We start from the raw sequence: 22,796 nt of genomic DNA, 5'->3' as shown, positions 1-22,796 counted from the left end.
ACACAGGAGCAGAATGGAAGGTTGTAAAATCATCTGACTGTCTATGGTATTTTTTAGAAAAGTGGCAGCATGCTAAAGATATTTGAAGAGGGGTGGCTTAACGAGAGTTTCTTCACTATAAGATGTTTTGATTTTTAGGTTTCTAGTTAGGAAAGACATTTTCAGTTGTGCTGCGTGTACCTTTGAAACTGTGTTTTCTCCATTTGCAAATGTAAATAAATACTCAAAGACCAAACTTTGGTTTAATTCTCAAACAGTCGTTATTCGTTTTCATTTGATCATTGATATTTCTAAACGCTGCTGCTTCATAGGAAAACTTCCATCACAATTATCTCCACATATAAATGGGTGAATTAAGGGTTTATTTCAACCAAACCAGAGTGGTGATTGTTGGAACAGTGGGAAGATGAACCAAGACGGATTTTGGTAGTTTTATTTAGTTTCTGTCCACTTTGAATGAAGTGTGTGTTACAATGCTAACAGTAGTGATTGTTTACATGGAGTCTGGTGGAGTTTGGTGATGGTGATTTCGGGGCTGTTTCATGTTAAACTAAAAGGATCTTACTCTTTAACTAAAAGGTTTATCTCTGTAGAGATCCATCCCATAATGTTGTCAGACACTTAGAATAATAATCTGAGTCTGGCAGCAGCAACAACAGAACTTGTAGTGGACTCTAACTGCTGCTGAACATTAGTCCTGTAGGGTTACATTACAGCTCGGTTCTGGTTTAATACTGGACCAGTTTCACAGGTTGTTGTTCCATCAGACACTCAGACACACAAACATGGAGACATAAAGTCTGGGTTAAAGAAAAACCCTGAAATTACCCTTTAAAGCAGGGGTCTTCAACGTTTTTTAAGCCAAGGACCCCTTTACTGAAAGTTAATATTATCATATGAAGTTGCAACCTAAAGCCTTCTTACATACCCTTTTGCATAAGCTATTAAAATATCAATTGTTGGCATGATTTTATGAATCATCTTTTAATCTTACACATGTGGCACAGTGAATCTAGGATTAACTGTATCTGTGGGCTGCTATCTTAGTGACTACTTTACCTATAGGCCAGTAAGGTCTATAGGTTGGTCAGGCAGTATTCCAGAGCTAATATCTGAGCTGTGGAGACGTTCTTGAACATCTGGGTGTTTTCGGCTTCTTTGCCCGATGAATCCAACCCTATCAGTTTCCAGTAGAACTGGTTCAGCACCATCCCCTTCCACAGCAAACTGCTGAAATAGACGTTATATTTGCCGATCTCTTGAACGTCACATTTAAACTTCTTCCTCAGCAGTTTGTTGAGGTTTCCACTGAGAGACGTGTCTGAGACTGTCAGGTAATGGTAGAGGTTGGCCACACTGGATTCAGTTCCTGTGTTCTCATAGTATTTGACGAATATCTCAGCCAGTCGGAGTTTCTGCTCTTCACTTTGTACCAACTGACTGTTCTGAAGAAGCTCATTGAACTTCTTCCAGGAGTTGAGGATGCGGAGCTCGTCTTGAGAGTAGACACTGGCGTAGTTAAACCATTCTACGTCTGTTGCCAGGTCTGAGATCTGGATGGAGAGCAAGTCCAACTTTCTGTTCACTTCTTCAAACCCTTTCTTCACCTCGTTCAACACTGGGTCATCCTGAGGGATGAAGATCAAGATCATGTTGACAAAAGAGGCGACCAGACCTCCAATGCCAGGCGCATCACATCTGTCAACCTGTCGGGATCAATCTTTTCAATCACTTCTTTGACAACAGTGAGGATGCTGTTTGCCACCGCTAAAGATTTATCCACTTTCTCTCTGTTTTCGAAAGGCTGGTCTCTCTTCACCCTGTAGGATGTTGAGAGGATGGAGGATGTGGGGTCATATGACCGAGCTGAGGATGTCGTCCAGTAGAGAAGAAGGATCAATGAAGCCAACAGCATGGAGGCAGACAGCCGAGGGAACGCCATGACTGCAACACAGACAAACAAAACATGGAAAAAATATTATATGGTAGTTTTTATAACCTGTGAATCAAACAAATCTGCTGAGCTGGTGTTTTATTTTCTCTGGCAGATACGTCTGTGTCTCAGATAAGATGATGAGAACCTTGGCAGTTCAATCACAGAGGAGCGTCCAACAAGCCACTCCATCCAATTGATCAAAACAGAAACTTTTTACATTTGTCTAGAAATAATTAAGGAACTTACTTCCATAGAGAAAAGCGTACTTCTGTGTGCTACCTATGCCCCCCCCAATCGACTCCCCATATTATAAAGAAGAAATGTTTTCCATGCTGGAAGAAGAGATTACCTATTCTAATCTCATGGCCACATTATAGTCTGTGGAAACTTTAATGCTAGGACAGGACAAGAACCTGACACCCTGAGCACACAGGGGGATACAAGCGTCATCCGACGGGAACACAGTGCTGTCCTACGCTCTGACAAGAGTGTGTTAATGAAACATTAAGTTGTTAAATTTGTCCTAATTTAATGATCAGTCTGTGTAATGTTTAAATAGGTCAACTGGAAGAAAAAGCGTTGTGCGTTGGCAGAACGTGAGTTGGCGTACCCCAGTTACTGCTGTGCATTTAAATATATTGTAAAAGGGTGAGGATGTACAAACACGGCACTGAGGTAAAAGCATGGTGAGGTATGTACCAGACTACACTGAGGTAAAAGCATGGTGATTTGGTTTGACCACACTGAGGTAAAAGCATGGTGAGGTATGTACTAACAGGCTACACTGAGGTAAAAGCATGGTGAGGTATGTACTAAAAAGCATGGTGTAAAAGCATGGTATGTACAAACAGTAAAAGCATGGTGAGGTATGTACTAACAGGACACACTGAGGTAAAAGCACTGAGGTACTAACAGGTCACACTGAGGTAAAAGCATGGTGAGGTATGCACTGAAGCATGGTGAGGTATGTACTGAGGTAAAACAGACTACACTGAGGTAAAAGCATGGTGAGGTATGTACTGAGGTAAAACAGGCTGCACTGAGGTAAAAGCATGGTGAGGTATGTACTAACAGACCACACTGAGGCATGGTGAGGTATGTACTAACAAAAGCATGGTGAGGTATGTACTAACAGGCTGCACTGAGGTAAAAGCATGGTGAGGGTATGTACTAAAACAGACTAACACTGCACTGAGGTAAAAGCATGGTGAGGTATGTACTAACAGACTAACACTGCACTGAGGTAAAAGCATGGTGAGGTATGTACTAACAACAGGTCACACTGAGGTAAAAGCATGGTGAGGTATGTACTAACAGACCACACTGAGATAAAAACATAAAAGCATGGTGAGGTATGTATAACAGACTACACTGAGGTAAAAAATCAGTAAAAATGAGGTAAAAAGGGAATAATTCTGTACTAACAAAATGAGGTTTGTTTAACAGTCACACTGTAAAAAATGGTGAGGTATGTACTAACAGACCACCTTTTTCTAAAAACAAATGGTGCCTTCAATTGGATTGGATAGTTGTGTGACTACTGTTTACGTCTATAACCTGCTACGTCAGTATTAATTTGGGTTAAAATTGTTTTATTAAACATATGCTATGTAAGATAATACAAACTTTCAAATCAATCAACTGTAAGATACTGCAAGAAAAAAAAGCTGTCAAATCAATAGGCCTGCAAGAAATTCGGGAAAAATATGAAAAAATATGAATCTTTTTAGAATTGATATCACAGTTCTCTGCCACAAAGCAATATTAATGTTTTTTTTAAAGTAATGTTTATTGCACACATGAAAACAAAACTAACTGGCAGCACCAAACATAGATTTATATATTTTATATATAATAAAGTTTATACTGGCCATTTAAGTACAGTAGGCTACCAAAAATACTGACATATAACACATTGAAATAAATATGGCCCTGATACAGGCTCTATCTGATCAAAATATAATCCTAATACAGGCTCTATCTGAACTAAATATAACCCTAATACAGGCTCTATCTGAACTAAATATAATCCTGATACAAGCTCTATCTGAACTAAATATAATCCTGATACAGGCTCTATCTGAACTAAATATGGCCCTGATACAGGCTCTATCTGAACTAAATATGGCCCTGATACAGGCTCTATCTGAACTAAATATGGCCCTGATACAGGCTCTATCTGAACTAAATATGGCCCTGATACAGGCTCTATCTGAACTCCTTCAATATGTCTTTACATCATTAAAACATGCCAATAAACATGCTGCAGCTGCAGCTTCAGTCTCTAGAGAAATGGAGTAAGAACAGTATCAAAAACAGGATGATTTCTTAGCACACTCTTTAACTGCTTGCCTTCCATGTCTTCAGCTGCCCTATCAAAATAAAGGCCCAAAATGCCCCCAAACAAATTATTATTATAAAAAAAAAAATCGAAGTCATCTTAAAATTAAATTGCAAACAGAGGTGAATCGAGACCTACCATATAATATGTTTAACTTCAGTTAACTGTAGAATACTTTGAAAGTACAAGTTGTTACTGTATTTTAAAAACTGTAAATTTAGTGACAGTAAGATGATGATAATTTTATGTTTTTTTTCTCTCCAGTTTTTTGTATGAAAATTCTTAACTTTTAACTTTTCTTTTTTACAGAAAGCAGAGAGTTCAGACCTGGAGAGATGCTCGGAGAGCTGGATGCTGGTCCAGAGACGTCTGCCTGCTGTGATTGGTCGGCTGATGCTAGGCCAGAAGTGTTTGCCTGCTGTGATTGGTCGGTTGGCTGGATGGTTGCTGGATGTGATGGTGGTCTCTGAGGACAGTCTGCAGGTTGTTGAGTCTCGGAGGAAGCCCCTGATCTCTGAGCCTGACAGGACAGAAGCAGTCCTTTTTCACGGAGCTCCCGCAGCTCTTCGTCTGTACACTTACAAAGTTCTCAGTGCTTCAGTTTACATGTAGGGACCCTCATTATGCTACCGTTGAAGTTTGGTGATATTTTGAGCCTTTTTTGTGGTATAAATAGCGATTTGTTTTTACTTTCCCTGTGCCCCGAATACTAGCTAGCGTTGTAAGCTAGCATTGTAAGCTAGGTTAACCAGCGGTCCACGCTAGCTTCGTTGAAGCTCCAAACACAATCAATTAGCATGAAAATGGTATGTTACAGTTTTTCTCAATTGTTTACACACAATTACTGGTACTTGAGACACAATGAGCACAACATGTAACCCATGCACCAACCCCCTGAACCAATTCTGCTGAACTACAAGCACAATTCCTGCTTTACACTCAAATTGCAGTTCTAAAACACACTTTTTTCAAAACACTACACACAATTTCTCTGCATTTGGCACAATTTTCATGCATACAATCTGTTGTTTTCACAAGAAACACACTGACATTCAAATATGAACATTGACTCATCACATGGGCTAACACCCATCACACAGTTTTACAATTAGCAATCAGAGCTTTAGCGTAAAAGGGCAACAGGTGAGCTCTTCTGTTTTGGAGCAATGGATGCCAACATTAGAAACAGAGGCAGAGCCAGAGGAGTGAGAGTAAGAGGAGGAGGACGGGGAGGACGGGGAGGACGAGGACGAGGACGAGGAAGGGGAAGGCCAAGGACCGTAATCTCTGATGAGATCCGAGCCACTTTGGTTGATCATGTGGTCAACCATGGTCTAACAATGAGGGAAGCTGGGCAAAGAGTACAGCCAAATTTGAGCAGGTACACTGTAGCATCCATCATCCGGACTTTCCGAAATGAGAATAGGTAAGAAATACTCTCACTAGAAAATTGCAATACTACATATCAATACAGTACTCAGTGAGTACAGTAGTACAGTATTGCCTGTGGACTGTTTTGTAGGACTGTAAAAATAAAGTATGTTTCAAGTATTTGGGAAATGTATTCCTACTTTGTATTTACAGTATTTTACTATTTGTTTGGCAGAACTGAAAGATTACCAACACAAGGTGGTCGGGAACGTCTTCTGTCTCCTGAACAGGAAACTGAAATAATCAACATGGTCCTAGAAAATAACGCCATAACATTACGGCAAATACAAAGAAAAATACTAGAAAACAATGAGATGTTTCAAAATATTGATAGGGTAAGCTTATCAAGACTGTGTCTTGCGCAGAAATAATCTGAGGATGAAGCAGGTCTACAGGGGGCCATTTGAACGCAATTCAGAAAGAGTCAAAGAATTGCGACATAACTATGTGCAAGTGAGTCCTATACAATCCCACAATTGATGCATACTCTCAACACTGTATAAATTATACATATTTCAGTATTGTAATCATAATGATTGTGCTCCACAATAGTGACCACTCATGTCTATTTCTGATATTGTTATGTGTGATTCAGAGAGTCCTCGAGCTAGAGGTGGCTGCAGTGGAGCACCAGTTCATCTTCACTCATGAGGTTGGATTCAACCTCACAAAAAGACGAAAGAGGGGAAGGAACATCATCGGCCAGCGGGCCATTGTTGAAGTCCCTGGCCAGCGCGGAGGGAACATCCCAATGTGTGCAGCGATTACCCACCAAGGCGTCATCCATCACCATGCTACCCTTGGCCCCTACAACACTGCCCATCTGATCACATTCCTGGACACCCTACACCACCCACTCATTCCACCAGACCAGGTAGATGGCCCAGAGCAGATCAGGTATGTTGTCATTTGGGACAACGTAAGTTTCCACAGGGCTGCTCTGGTTCATAACTGGTTCACTGCCCACCCACGCTTTTTAGTCCTTTATCTCCCTCCATATTCTCCATTCCTCAATCCAATTGAGGAATTTTTTTCTGCCTGGAGATGGAAAGTGTATGACAGAAATCCACAAACACGTATACCTCTTCTCCAAGCTATGGAAGACTCATGTGGAGATATAGCAGCTGATGCTTTTCATGGCTGGAATCGCCATGCGAGGCGATATTTCCCCCGCTGCTTGGCCAGGGAAAACATTGCTTGTGACGTGGATGAGGTGCTGTGGCCGGACCGAAACAGAAGAGAGGATGCAACATAGGTTTTTTTTGTTTTTTTTTTATTACGGTATTATTTTATGTAACTGTATACAGAAAAATCTTCTGTTGTTTTGTATGTAGACCACTGTATGTGAAACTTTGTGTTGGTTTGGAATGGGATGTACACGGTGTACATTGTTTTTGTGGGAAAAATAAAATATATTTGTTACCGTGTATTTGTGTTTTCTGAGTATAAGAACAATATTCTCAATTTTTTTTTACAACACACTTATGTACTGTCTGTAGTAAGTGTAACACTGAACCAAAAAGTCATTATGATGAATGGAGAAGTGTTTTCAGTGTTTTACATTGAGCACATCTGTGTTCATCTGGTTCTTATAAATGTCTATTCATATGATGGTTTGTGTGTGTCATTTGAAAACAAAATACCCTTTTGAGAAGAAATAATTATTTTGAATGTAAAGTTTAATTTTGCAGGAGCGTTGAGGAGTTTTGCCCATTGTGTGTGTGTTCTTTGGAATTGTGTGTAGAGTTCTGAGAATATGAGGCATGCTTTCAGAAAATGTGTGTAAACAATCGAGAAAAACTGTAACATTACACTTTCACCCTTTCATCATTTACATGATCAGGTCAGCTCTCTGCTTCTGATACACTTTGAACTGTTCGTTTGATTTCGTATGAAATAAGGCGACCACCGGTCACATGATCGTCACATTTACATAATCAAGAACTTTGGTTGCTTAAACAAAAATGAGTCAAAAAGGTAGAAACAAACGATCAATGTGGTCGTTTGAAGAATGATGTGTGTGTGTGTGTTTGTCTGTGTGTGTCTGTTTGTGTTTGTTTGTCTGGCTGTGTGTCTGTGTATGTCTGTGTGTGTTTGTGTGTGTGTCTCTGTGTGTATGTCTGTGTGTGTGTCTGTGTGTGTTTGTATGTATGTCTGTGTGTGTGTCTGTGTGTGTGTCTGTGTGTCTCTGTGTATGTCTGTGTGTGTCTGTATGTGTGTACCTGTGTGTGTGTGTGTATATGTGTGTGTGTGTTTACGTGTGTGTGTGTGTGTTTATGTGTGTGTGTTTATGTGTGTACAGTTGAAACCAGATATTTACATACATTTCAGAAAAAACACAAACATTTATTTCTTTACTGTCATACATTAAATCAGAGTATACTTTTTCTGTTTTAGATCAACACATTAACATATTTTTTTGCATTTGTTAAAGAATTTTTATGTATTTTTTTTTATTACTTTCATCAAAGTCAGAAGTATACATACACTTCCTTAGTATTTGGTAGAAATGCCCCGAAACTTTTTCACGTGGGCCAAACGTTTTGGGTATCCTTCCACAAGCTTACAACAATAGTTTGCTGGAATTTTGGCCCACTCCTCTTGACAGAACTGGTGTAACTGGGTCAGGTTTGTAGCCTTCTTGCTCGCACTAACCTTTTCAGTGCCGCCCACAAATCTTCTATGGGATTGAGATCAGGGCTTTGTGATGGCCACTCCAATACCTTTGTGACTTTGTTGTCCACTTTGTAACTAATTTGGAGGTATGCTTGGGGTCATTGTCCATTTGGAAGACCCATTTGTGCACAAGCTTTAAAGGTCCCATTGCATGAAAATTTCACTTTATGTGGTTTTTTAACATTAATATGAGTTCTCCCAGCCTGCCTATGGTCCCCCAGTGACTAGAAATGGTGATAGGTGTAAACCAAGCCCTGCTATCCTGCTCTGTCTTTGAGAAAATGAAAGCTCAGATGGACCAATCAGGAATCTTCTCCTTATGAGGTCATAAGGGGAAAGGTTACCTCCCCTTTCTCTGCTTTGCGCACCCAGAGAATTTGGCCCCCCCATGAGAGAGAGAGAGAGACATCATGGCTTTCAAACGAGAAAAGTGGCAGTTGGTCAAGGCCACACCCCCACCCTCCACCTTGCCCCTCCCTCTCTCCTCCTCAATAGCTTCAGACACAGAAATGGCACATCCTAAGGAAAGCTCATTGTGGGACTGGCTCTAGTGGCTGTAGTTCTGCACCAAAGCTGAATTTCGGGAAAGAGACTTCAGATACAGTATTAGGGGACCACTAAGGTCTATATAAAAGAGACTTCAGATACAGTATTAGGGGACCACTAAGGTCTATATAAAAGAGACTTCAGATACAGTATTAGGGGACCACTAAGGTCTATATAAAAGAGACTTCAGATACAGGGGACCATACAGACTTCAGATACAGTATTAGGGGACCACTAAGGTCTATATAAAAGAGACTTCAGATACAGTATTAGGGGACCACTAAGGTCTATATAAAAGAGACTTCAGATACAGTATTAGAGGACCACTAAGGTCTATATAAAAGCATCCAAAGAGCACCATGTCATGGGACCTTTAACGTCCTGGTAGAGGTGGACCTATATAGGTTTTCTCAGGCCGATGCCGATCTTTTGAAAATCAGGGTCGGCCGATGGCCGATATATGCTGCAGATCATTTTTGGCCGATATTTGCTTGTTTTTAACCTCTATTTGAAAAATAAAATGTATATATTGCATTTGGCCTTCCCTGGTGTTGGCTGGGTGAAGCGCTGCCATAAGGGGGTGGTTTTCTTTTCAGCCACAGACTTAATGACTAAAAATGGGGGAAAATACAAGGTTAAGTTAGTATTTTTGTATAGTATCTTCTTCAAGTCATTTTATGGATGTTGGCTGGTACAGTTTTTTCCGATTGCTAAACGACAGTGGGCACAACTGGAGTCACATGTGCAAAACTCTAACTACAGTCTGCACTACCAACAGTCACCTGAGCTAAACAGTTCACACCTCCTGCAAAACTCATTCAAAGCAACACAACTCTTAACACACGTCTCAAAACAGGCTCAGTGCAGCCAAACACTATGGACAGGCCTCACTGAGATAACACACACTGTCACTCAGAACACACTGAGATAACACACACTGTCACTCAGAACACACTGAGGGTAAAAACACTAGCATCAAACACCAATACACAAATTACAAACTTTTTCATCTTTACAGTTTGAACAATTTGAGTGACTTGACACTACTCAACAGTTTATTTAAGGAAAAATATAGATTGTTTAATATACCAATTGTTACGTAAGGTAAACAAGAAGGAATGAAAATCAGCAGTTTTCTTCAATATAGTATTTTGTCTCTAGTAATTTATGGAATTACTGGATAAAAAAAAACTAAAAAGGTACATACGTAACAGTACCAAAGAATAGTGTGACTAATCCTGCCTCTCTCCAGCATCATGTGGCAAGTTTTCTTCATCACATTGGATGTCTTCATCATCTCTAAATACTAATGAATGTGGTGTTTCTATTGCTTTCACCTCCATTACTTTCTGAAAAACAGTAAGAACACAGTTTTACTATTGTAAAGATATAGTGTTTTTCACTTTTTTTATATCTGTGTATATAACCTCAGACATCTTACCTGGACATATTGGTATCTTTGATCTTTTACCTGTTTCTCTCAAACATACAGTGTATAATTGTTTTATTCTTATTTGGTGTTTGTATACAAAAAAAAAAGTCTCTGATCTTTCTCTATATAAATACCATATATGTTCACTAACTAGTCTATAACTAGACACCTGCTTAGGCTTTCAGCTAAAACTCCAATCAGCAGTGTTTGATAGGCACCAGACTGGAATCTATTCTGTTTTGAATGTGTGGTTAACAGTGTTGACAGCAGTGTGTTAGCATCTGAACAAAGTGCTGTAAATCTACAGTGTTGTGCACATTGTGGTTAAAGTCATGGGATAAGTGTGTAGAGTTTAGAAAACTGTGTTCAAGCAAAAAAAAAAAAAACTAGAGTCTGGTCTAAATGAACTGCTGCTGTGCAGACTGGAGTTAGTTTTGCACATGTGACTCCAGTTGTGCCCACTGTCGTTTAGCAATCAAAAAAACTGTAATATTGGTATTAGCAGTGGTGCGCTGCTCATGTGGCGACCTGACGGCACAGAGAGTAGCGTCTGTCTGTTTATGTATTTTACGCCGTTCTTTACGTCTTTTGTGAGTGGGATTGCTGTGTACAGATTATCATGGGTGGAGTGCGGACAATTTGAGTTTTTGAAAGATACCCTAAAGTTTTTCCTTGAGAGGGATCTACTTCGTGGCCTTCTCCTTGCTTCCATGCCTATCCAGTCGTTGAGGAGGCCACCTGTAACAGCTGATTGAGCCAACCATTACCGGCTAGCTCGTAACGCCAACAATAGAGGAATGGATGGTGCAACTCTCCTGTGGTTAGTGGCGCTCTTGTCCTATTACCTGGATAACTTCTCCTGTTTTACATACGGACTATGCACTCCGAATGGACAGCAGATTACATACTCGAGGCACTCCCTGCTGCAATTGCAACATTTTCCCCATGAAGTTGCGCTCTCTGTGAGGCCTCCGGATGAGATCCAGCGTAAACATCCGAACGATAAAGACACCACACACATGAGAAAGGTAACAAAGCGAGGCAAGAAGGGTGGAATTAGAGCCAGATTCAAAAGGGAAAAAAATAAACACAGCGCACTCCCCTCTATTGTGTTAGCCAATGTGCGCTCTTTGCGCAACAAAATTGATGAACTGCAAGCCAATTTCAATTATATGTATGAATATCGGACTGCATCTGTTTTGGCATTTACTGAGACATGGCTTAATGCGAGCGATGAAAACAAAAGGATGCATATTGATGGCTTTGGATCACCCATACGTCTTGATCGAGATCCTATGCTTACAGGCAAACAGCTGGGAGGCGGTGTCTGTTTTTATGTTAACAAGAGCTGGTGCACGACAGCTGTTGTTAGGGAAGAACTTTGTAATACTGACATCGAACTGCTGCCTGTTTCCCTGCGTCCCTTCTACCTACCAAGGGAATTTCCACAACTTTTTTAAATTATCGTTTATATTCATCCCAGAGCTAAAGTCTGTAGCCATTGACTGTATTAGAAAACGATAGATAAACTTGAACTTATATCTCCAGACGCCCCTAAATTAATTTTAGGTGATTTTAATAACTGCTCAGTGGACAGATCTCTTAAAAGGTTTCTACCAATATATTAACTGTCCCACCCATTCAGGAAAGACACTAGATAAATGCTATGGATCAGTGCCAGGAGCATATAAAACCATCCCCCTGCCCCCTCTTGGCTCTGCTGACCACCTGGGCATACTACTAGCCCCAGCATACCTACCAGTTGTGAAGAGGTCAGAGAAAAGGATGCTTTGAGACCACCAACTGGTCCATACTGACATCCTCTTCTACTGACTTAAATGAGCAAGTGGATACACTATCATCTTATATCTCTTTCTGTGTGGACAATATTATACCTACTAAGAGGGTCACAATATTCCCTAACAACAAACCCTGGGTGACCAAGGACCTAAAGGAGATTTTAAACAAAAAAAAAAAAAAAGAAGGTCTTCTTCACTGGCTCTGAGTTGGAAAAGAAAGAGGTCAACAGAGAGGTCACGTGTGCCATAAAAAAGGCCAAACTGAGATACAAAAATAAGGTGGAGAGAACATTTGCCCAGGGCGACCTCCGCTCTGCATGGCAGGGCCTTAAAAGTATGGCAGCAGTTAACCTTGGTCCTGGTAGTCGCAAGCCCATCCAGGTTGCAGGCTGCAGCCTGACCTCACTACCAAATGACCTGAACATCTTTTTCACCAGATTCGAGAGAGATCACAGTTCTGATCTCAAGAGGTTAATTTCCTCATTCGACCCTGATGACTGATCACTATCGACTCTGGGGAAGTGATCTGCGCCTTTAAGAGGTCCAAAGTGAACAAGGCGCCAGGCTCAGATAACATCTGTGGGCGGACCCTTAGGCACTATGTGGAGCAATTGGGAGGTGGATTCCAACTCCTGTTCCAGTGCTCCATCAACAGCTGTACAGTCCCCCGGCTGTGGAAGCACTCACCATACCCAAGAAGGGTACCACTAAAGTCCTGAACGACTTTAGGCCTGTGGCCCTAACCTCTCTGGTAATGAAGGCCATGGAAAGACTCATAAAAGGACTATATCACAAAGATAACAGATCCTATGATGGATTAACTCCAATTTGCTTATCTGGTGGGGAGGGGGGTTGATGATGCTAAAATGTTCATCCTAGACAATATCCACAAACATCTGGAAACCCCAAACTCCATAGCCAGACTTCTGTTTGCTGACTTTTCGTCGGCATTTAACACCATGCAGCCACATATACTAGCAGAGAAGCTCATCACCCATTTTCATTTGGATCATCAGCTTACCTTGTGGATTATAGACTTTCTGACCAACATGACACAGAGGGTACTGATTAACGACACCTTTTCAGATGTCCGGATCACGTCAACAGGTTCGCCACAAGGGTGTGTCCTTTCCTCCCTCCTGTACATCCTCCACACAGACGACTGTAAGTCTACTCAGCCAAATTGTCATATGGTGAAGTTTGCTGATGACGCAGTCGTCCTGTCTCTGCTTTCAGGCAAACTCCATGACCACAGTTCAGCTCTGCAGGAGTTTGTGAAGTGGTGTGAAATGTGCTGTTTGGAGCTGAATGTGGATAAACCCAAGGAGATGATAGTGACTTTCTCTCCCAAGCAGAGGCAGTTGGCTGAGGCAGTTACTACTACCATCCAAGGAAAGCCAGTGGAGGTTGTAGAGGAGTATAAATATCTTGGGACTATTTTTGACAACAAGCTGAAGTTTTTGTCCAACACAGACGACATTCTGAAGAAATGCCATCAGCGGCAGTACCTGCTTAGGAAACTAAAATCATTTGATGTAAGCAAGGTAATCCTAATCACATTTTACTATTCATTTATTGTAGTATAAAGTATAAAGTGTGATGACCTTTTCCTTCACTTGTTGGTTTTTTCCATTAGCCTTTAAAACAGGAATAATTTACATCGAACTGTTAAAGTCTGTTCCAGAATTATTGGGCACCCCTTGAGAGATCCGTCTATCCTATGTGAACAGCGGACACTGAAGAACAGTGATGCCACGTAACGCATTACTAGTAACCCAAACGGGGCTCTGTGTCTATCTGAGATCTACCGTATCAGCAGAGCAATCACGTAATGCACAGCAGACTATGGTGCAGGTATAGATTTTCTGAAATAAAGTGACTTTATTCTTGTAATAGCCTATTACAACTTTATTTTTCACAAAATATCACAACTCCTCCAAATCACAGACAACACAGATATATTTTGAATGTGCACAAAGTTTTGAACATGAGCAGAAATCTTGCTCAAACATCTGAAATATTACTGTCCAGGGGTTTATTAATAAATTAAAATGAATTAATGTATCATTGAGGTGAATAAATGTCATATGCACATTTAAGGAGGTTACTTCCAACAAAGACGCCAAACAGGAGGGAAGAGTAAATGATGATAGGCTACAAGGTGCTGACTCAGATATAATTAGAAAAGTCAATCCAAAGGAGAATAAATAAATGAAAGCAATACAGAATGCCTGAGAGCCTTACTTCAATATATTCCATAATGTTTTTATATTTGGATTGTAATCTATGTTTCTCTTCACATAAAGATATTTGCATCTTACATTGATTCAGAAAAAGGTAGAAATTGGTGCATACAAATTCCTAGAATGCAGGAAATGAAGTGTTTAATGCTCAAAATTTTCAATAAATCATTTTAGTTCTTTTGGTGTTATTGGAATAAATAACACTTCTCAACATAAATCACACTAAAACTAAAAAAAGCTGTTGCTGCAATTTTGTTAATTTTACAGGAAAAAACACCTATTATTAGATGAGGAGCCTACGATCAAAATAATGAACTGTAACTGTCTGTGTCTATGTCTGACCTGGGCTGGCACATGTTCACGTTAAAAAGTGTGTGCTTGCACGAGCACTACGGTCACGTGCAAAGTGTCCCGGTTTTAGCTCCGGGAAATCTGGTCACCCTACACTAGGCCTATGTTGTAGAGGAAATGCTGTCCTTAAACACGGCTGACTGGCTCTCTTTGGTGCCATAATAAACCAGATCCTACTACTGGCCACGCCGAGCTGCCTCACAGTAAACCGGTTGTCATTTTTATGTTGAGGCTGTGGGGGGGGGTTGTCAGCAGCTGCTGCATGTAACTAATAAAGTAACTTGTAATCTAACTTCGTTACTTTTAAAATCAAGTAATCTGTAAAGTAACTAAACTACTTTTAAAATCAAGTAATCTGTAAAGTAACTAAGTTACTTTTTCAAAGTAACTATGGCAACACTGCTGAAGACTGCCTGTAAGATTCTTCGTGATCCATCACATGTTATGTTTATAATGTTTGAGTGGCTCCCTTCAAGGCCAAGACTTCGTTGTCAAAGCTGTAAGACCCAGAGGAGGAAGGTGACCTTTGTCCCCAGGGCTGTCCAACTCCTGAACTCCAATCTTCCTGAACTATCATCTTCCCAAAAACTGTCCTGAAACATGTATTTTTGTTTTGTTGACAGACAAAGCCAAATGGACAAAACCTAATTAAAAGGGGGGAAAACAACTTTAGGCCATATGGTCAAAATTAAATGATTTAATAATAATGTAATAACTATAACTTATAACAATAACGTATTTCACTAGTAAATTGCTGTTGAACGACAAAAACAACCACCATGGCAACAAGGTATTTTACAACTACTTTGAATGCACCGCGACGCACCGTCTGTGTTGTTCTTCAGACAAGTAGACAACGGCAGCTGCACACTGCTTAACATGCTGCTGTTGGATCCTATACAGTGAAATAAATCACACTTTACACCGTTTAGCTGTCAGCATTTTAATTGTATTTAATCCATCTGCTAGCTAACGGTAGGCTAACGTTAGCTGCTGACGAGTGTAATGTTAACTAGCGGCACATGCTGCGATGTTTCTGTTATTCTAACATTTGTTTTCAGAGCATCAGAGAGCAACGCAGGCATATCAGTGGCACCGAAATGACTCACAGAAATCCGCATTGCTATTCGCTCCGGTAGATACGGGTCGTTAAGGCACAGGGGCCATATTAGCAGCGGGTCTACTCTGTACCAACCCTAGCAACGACGCTAGCAAAGCAAAGCCAGTCCTTCACTAGCCTATGGTGCGGTGGTCTCTTTTAACTACAACTTCTTTCTCTGCATTGAGTTGACAACCCTCTCAAATATAGACACACAAACAGAACAAATAATGTCGCCTATTCATGTTTTTTCTCGAAGTTGGCAGTAACATGTCATACGTTTTTCATTAAATATATAGGACTTTAAGAATTTAATCCTTACCGTTTTCTCCGAGGAACAGCTCCTTCCTTAGGCACTGGGTGAGGTCTGCTCACTCTGCTGGTAATTGACTCTAGGGGCAGCGTGCGTCGAACACGTGTTCCACAACAACAACAACACCAGGCTGCCCGCAGATGTGCCTGCCTATTAATCGGCTTGATATTGGCCGATGCCGATTATGTAAAAAAATGCCAAAACAATCGGCCAATTAATTGGGCCGATTAATCGGTAGGCCTACCTCTACTTCCTGGCTGATGTCTTCAGATGTTGCTTCGATATATCCACAAATTTTTCTTTTTTCTCATGATGCCATCTATTTTGTAAAGTGCACCAGTCCCTTCTGCAGCAAAGCAGCCCCATAACATTATACTACCACCCCCATACTTCACAGTTGGGATGGTGTTCTGAGGCTTCAAAGCTTCGCCCTTTTTCCTCCAAATATACCGTTTATCATTATGGCCCAACAGTTCAATTTTTGTTTCATCAGACCACCGGACATGTCTCCAGAAATTAAGATTTTCGTCCCAATGCGCAGTTTCAAACTGTAGTCTGTCTTTTTTATGGTGGTTTTGAAGTAATGGCTTTCTTCTCCCAGAGTAACCTTTTAGCTCATGGTGGTACAGCACTCGTTTACTGTGGATAATGACACTGTCTTACCAGTTGTCAGGGATGCAGGCTTGGACCCAAATGCAGGAAGACAAGGAGAGTGCAGCAGTAAGAAATAATAGTTATTTAATGTTAACTCAAAGAGACTTACAAAGGAAAGCAGAGCAGGTGAGCAAAACCAAAAACGAGAAATCCAGGAACACGGGGACACAGCAAAATCACAGGAATAGCACTAGAAAAACAAATGACAATGACGATCCACCAACAACAGACACAGAAAACACAGGGACTAAATAAACAGGGTAATGAGTAAACGAGGGACAGCTGACACAAGGAGAGGGAAACAGGTGAAACACATTAGGGCAATCACAAGGGCGGGAAAACATAGGAAGAAAGCCAGACAAGACTAGGGAGAAAAGACAGACTTCACAATAAAACAGGAAATGGGAAAACCAACAAAAACACGAAACCAACTACAACAAAGAAACTTCACACAAGGACTGGCGAACAGGTGAAAGACAGAAAACCAGAAGACAGGGAGTAACAAAACAAGAAACACTAAGGGGAACAGAATAACTCCTAAATAAAACAGGTCCAAACATACAAAAAACACCATAAGAGTGGGGCAGGCGTGACACCAGTTTCAGCTAGCATCTTCACAAGGTCTTTTGCTGTTGTCCTGGGATTGATTCGCACATTTCGCACCAAAAAACGTTCCTCTCTGGGACTCAGAATCCGTCTCCTTCCTGAGCGGTATGATGGTTGTACATTCCCATGTTTTTTATACTTGTGTATTATTGTCTGAACAGATGAACGTGGGACCTTCACATATGTGTATATGTGTGTGTATGTGTGTGTTTATGTGTGTGTGTACGTGTGTGTATATGTGTGTGTGTATGTATACGTGTGTTTGTATGTGTGTGTATGTGTGTATGTGTGTGTGTTTGTGTGTATGTGTGTATATGTGTGTGTATATGTGTGTGTGTTTGTGTGTATGTGTGTGTATGTGTGTAGAGCACTGGAGTGCTTGTATATGGGTTAGGGGGTTAGGGTTAGGATTAGGGGGTTAGGGTTAGGGGGTTAAGGTTAGGGTGCAACAGACTAGAGCACTGCAGTGCTTGCATTTGGCTCTGTGCTTTCCAGGTGTTCTTGTTAGAATTGGTTCTTCAAAATGAACTAGTACAGATGACCTTTTAGGCCTGCTATTTTTTCCCATGTACTGTAAAGCTTCATTGTTAAACATGTGTGTGTGTGTGTGTGTGTGTGTGTGTGTGTGTGTGTGTGTGTGTGTGTGTCTGTGATTCCCACACATAGACTATTGTGTGGCGGTCCGTCTCACTATCAACACCGGCCGCCACACATTGCGTTTCATTATTATTTTTTTAAACGCTATTTAAAATATGTTCTGCATTTCCTTTCCCTGCTCTCCTCTGTCTCTCTGTCGCTTGTGTCTCACACACACACACACACACACACACACACACACACACACACACACACACACACAACCCGACTCTTAGCAAACAAGCGATTGTGCCCGCTTTAGAAAGGTAACTAGTCGCAAGTTTGCAGTAAAATGCAGTTGGGTTGTCGAGGTCAAAACACTATATGTAGCAGCTGTGAATCAAATAAACGTATTATAAATAATGTTATGTTATTTTTTACTCTTACACTGAATATTTTCTGTGTCAATCCAGATGAGTATTGAAAAGTATTTTCCGCAACTGAAAAAGGCCCTTGTTGAGGATGAGGACCAGCCTGAACCGGAGGTATCAGTCTGAAACAGAGCTCAACAGTCCCACCAGTGGAATTAGTTATGGTATTAATGTGTTTTACAGTATTTTCAGGCTTCAACCAGTGAAAGACAGGGGAGAGAAAGAGATAGATTCATTAGGCATTGAAGTAGGAGATGAGGACAGCATCCATCTGCGTGCGTCTCTCTCTCTCTCTACCACCCACCCACCCACCCACCGGTGAAACGGGCGACACCCACACACTGCCACAAGTTGCTTCCTAATCTGTGGGAAACACTGCTTCATTCAGAACGGTTTGACACATATTTTACCTTTAATAAATATTGCACCCTGAGATTTGGATATTGCACTAGTCCATTTTGCGATTTCAATAAAAATTGGGATTATTTGTTCAGCCCTAATATATTTGGGGAGCGCCAAACATTCCTCTATGCAGGAAAAACACCAGGGCACGTTCAGCCTCAAGACAGCGAGCAGCGTGTTGCTATGGTTTCCTGGTTGAACGCCATGTTTCCTCTGAACGGTCTACAACGGGCTCTGAGATGTGTTGTCTCTGGTTTATTGTCCCAGCTGACAGCCAATCAGCACTGAATGAAAATGTTATTTTTGGGTAAATACTATTAGAAGCATGCTAAGCGCAGATATTGCTTTGACATTTCAAAATAAAAGCCTTTTCTCTTTGAGTGGGCCTGTGAGCGTGCTGAGTGCAGACATTGCTTTAACATTTCAAAATAAAAGCCTTTTCTCTTTGAGGGGGCCTGTGAGCGTGCTGAGTGCAGACATTGCTTTAACATTTCAAAATAAAAGCCTTTTCTCTTTGAGGGGGCCTGTGAGCGTACTGAGTGCAGACACTCACTCTTCCTCCAGATTGTCATCCTCGTCCACCCAGGCGGCCGCTCTGATTGCCCGGCGCTGCAGGCAAGCCGCGTCCTCAGCCTCCGATTCCCCCGACTCATGGTCTCCGTCCTCCACCAATAAGCTTCCAGTCTGCCCCGCCGCATCCTCCTGCTCAGGGACAGGAAATGATGTCAGAGTCAAACAGTGAACTGAGAATAGGGCTGAACCACGTGAGGAACATACGTTGAATATCTATCTTCTGTAAAAATATTTTATTTCAACTCTAACTCTCTCTCTTAGAGTGTTAGATATAGAGATGATGATAAATATACATGTGTGTGTGTGTATATATGTGTATGTCTGTATATATGTGTGTATATTTGTGTGTGTCTGTATATATGTGTGTGTGTGTGTGTCTGTATATGTGTGTGTGTGTGTATGTATGTAGGTAACATTCACGTCCTCCATGTTTCCTGAACCAAACTCCCAACAGAAAACTACAGATTTAAGCCCTCAGCGGACAGACATGAAGAAATAAACTGTTAATAATTCTGTTATTAAAGCAGCTTCTGGTTCCACATGTGGTGGAGTCAAAGCCGGTCTACGGAAAGCCGTTCCACTACCTATTCAGCCCCATTGTACCGAATTTGGTTGCAGTTCCACCAGAGTTCCACTGGGGGTGATCGTGGTCCAGTGCAAAATGAATGGAACTCTATGGAGCTAGACGGCTAAATGAATGGGACTCTATGGAGCTAGATGTCTAAATGTGTCTCTTTCGCCCGATTGTTGTTGAGAAACCTCAGATTTGATTGTAGTTTTTGCAAGTACAACATGGGTTATAGGTCGAAAGTTGAATGAACAAGTACTTATGTCCTTTTGATTTCTTACAGGGTGAGTTGTTGTTGCCCATGACACGCTAGCATTCTGCTAATGAATGCTGATTGGTCGGTGAATGTCTGATTACGATCGGAGATCCAGCTTGACGGCATCCGAAGCAGAGCCTGAATGTCAGAGTAAACATTTCGGCGTAGTCTTTTGTTGGGGACCAAGAGTCTGGTTAAACCTGATTTTAACCAAAAGGCCTCAGATTAAACTGACCTCTGGATACAGGACACACATGTGCTCAGAGACAAAGGAACATTTGGCCAAGACAAAGGAATCTTGGCCTGCATGTAAACCCCAAAGCCGGGATAATTCACACATCTATGCGAAAGTGCCAGCCAGAAGGGAAACGCCTCACAACTGGCAGGAAGTCAAAGAACTACAAGATTGTAGTCTTCACCCTTTCAAGAGTTTTGAGTCTTCCTATTGGTTCAGCGGGACCATAAACACAGCAGGGGGTCTTAACCTATAAAAAGCCTGATCCTAGGAAAATCCTCGTCTTCCATTGCAACTCTGTTGCTGAGGGGAGAGCGCAAGCGCTTGTGCTGAACTTCCATTTTCTGGAGAAAGTGGATTTTATTTCGGTGGATCCTTGAAAACGCACCAGTGTTTTCATATCTGCAGTGAGAAGGAAACAACGTTTTCTTCTCAAAGTCGACTAAACTTTCCCCTTGCTGCCTTTTTGGAGGAAGTTTCTCCGTGGCTGCTGATGAGCGCCAGGGGATTCGTCTGTTTCATTTCTGTGGAAATCTATGGACAGACACAAACAGACTGAACACACCGTAAGGAGGCTTATGTCTGGGCAGAGATAAGTAGTATGTTTATTAATGAGCAAAGGGTTCGCTACCATTGTTGCCATTATTGTGATCCGATTTAATCACGTACTGGTCCATATGTGATTATTAATCTGTGAATGTATAAATCGAACAATTATACCGTTGGTTTATGTTGTGTTAAGTAGCTGGGTATAACTGTAATCGCTACCTGCTTAATCACTCCTTTCAATTCAATTCAATTCAATTCAATTCAATTCAATTTTATTTATAGTATCAAATGATAACAAAAGTTATCTCGAGACACTTTACAGATAGAGTAGGTCTAGACCACACTCTATAAATTCCAAAACCCCAACAATTACAGTAATTCCCTCAAGAGCAAGCATTAGCAGTGGCTATTGCGACAGTGGCAAGAAAAAACTCCCTTTTAGGAAGAAACCTCGGCAGACCCAGACTCTTGGTAGGCGGTGTCTGACGGGCCGGTTGGGGGTGTGATGAACAGTGGTGATAACCGTCACATTAGAAGTCAAAGTGACTTCGAAGGTTATTGTGGAAGTTCATGTCATAGCAGGGCACATCGTGTCATACTGAGTAGTGCAGTCTCCTATACCGGATCCTGACTACTCTGTGCATAGGAACATCACAGCAGGGCGTTGCGGGATGTAACGTGGCGCTGCAGAGCACGGGTGGAGGCTGCGGATGCAGCAGGACGCAGCAGGATGCGGCCGGGAAATGCAGAGAATCGCAGAGCATAGCTCTGCGAAGAAGAAACATAAGGACTCCGGGGAGTAAACTCCCCAGAGCTAGATTAGTAACAAGCATTTCTGGGACAGGATGCATACAAAAGTAACAAGTAGAGATTAGAGAGCAGCTCAGTATGTCTTAGGGAGGAACAGCCTTCCCGGCAGTCTAGAATTGTAATAGCATAACTAAGAGAGGCAGGTTAAAGACAGGTGCCTGGTCGGGCTAGAACTCTCCCCAACCGGATCGGGCTGTACTGGCCTGCCTCCCTCTACTCTCGCTAGATTATTAATTATACAGTATATAAAACTGATGACTACGAGGAGAAGCAGGTGGGCCGGGTTAGGCGGACGCTGCAACTCCTCACTCCTTAACTATAAGCTTTATCAAAGAGGAGGGTTTTCAGTTTACTCTTAAATGTGGTGACGGTGTCTGCTCCTCGAACCCAGACTGGGAGCTGGTTCCACAATACTGGAGCCTGATAGCTGAAGGCCCTGGCCCCCAGTCTATTTCCAGAGACTCTAGGAACCATAAGTAGCCCCGCATTCTGGGAGCGCAGTGCTCTAGTGGGACAATAAGGTACTATGAGCTCTTCTAAGTATGATGGTGCTTGACCATTTAGAGCTTTGTCAGTCAGGAGGAGGATTTTAAATTCAATCCTATATTTCACTGGAAGCCAATGCAGAGAAGCTAATACAGGAGAAATAGGATCTCTTCTCTTAGTTCTCGTCAGAACACGTGCTGCAGCATTCTGGATCAGTTGGAGAGTCTTAATGGACTTATGTGGGCAACCTGATAATAAGGAATTGCAGTAATCTAGTCTAGAAGTAACGAATGCATGGACTAGTTTTTCAGCATCGTTTTGAGACAGGATATTCCTAATTTTGGCAATGTTACGAAGATGGAAAAAGGCTATTCTTGAGGTTTGTTTTAAGTGGGCGTTGAAGGATATATCCTGATCAAAAATAACTCCTAGATTTCTGACAGCAGTGCTGGAGGCCAGGGTAATACCATCCAGAGTAACTAT

General features: G+C 41.5%; 1 protein-coding gene across 1 annotated transcript; it reads right to left on the bottom strand.

Moving 5' to 3' along the window:
• Positions 1-1,076: 1,076 nt before the first annotated feature.
• Positions 1,077-1,942, bottom strand: LOC114570255 (cephalotoxin-like protein). Its single transcript, XM_028600497.1, is given in 2 exon segments — positions 1,077-1,690; positions 1,693-1,942. Coding segments are annotated over 2 exon segments (864 nt in total).
• Positions 1,943-22,796: the final 20,854 nt, after the last annotated feature.

This window comes from Perca flavescens, chromosome 15, assembly GCF_004354835.1.
Source record: "Perca flavescens isolate YP-PL-M2 chromosome 15, PFLA_1.0, whole genome shotgun sequence".
NCBI lineage: Eukaryota > Metazoa > Chordata > Actinopteri > Perciformes > Percidae > Perca > Perca flavescens.
The sequence above is the reverse complement of the archived record's forward strand: the minus strand, read 5'-3'. Positions and strand labels throughout refer to the sequence as shown.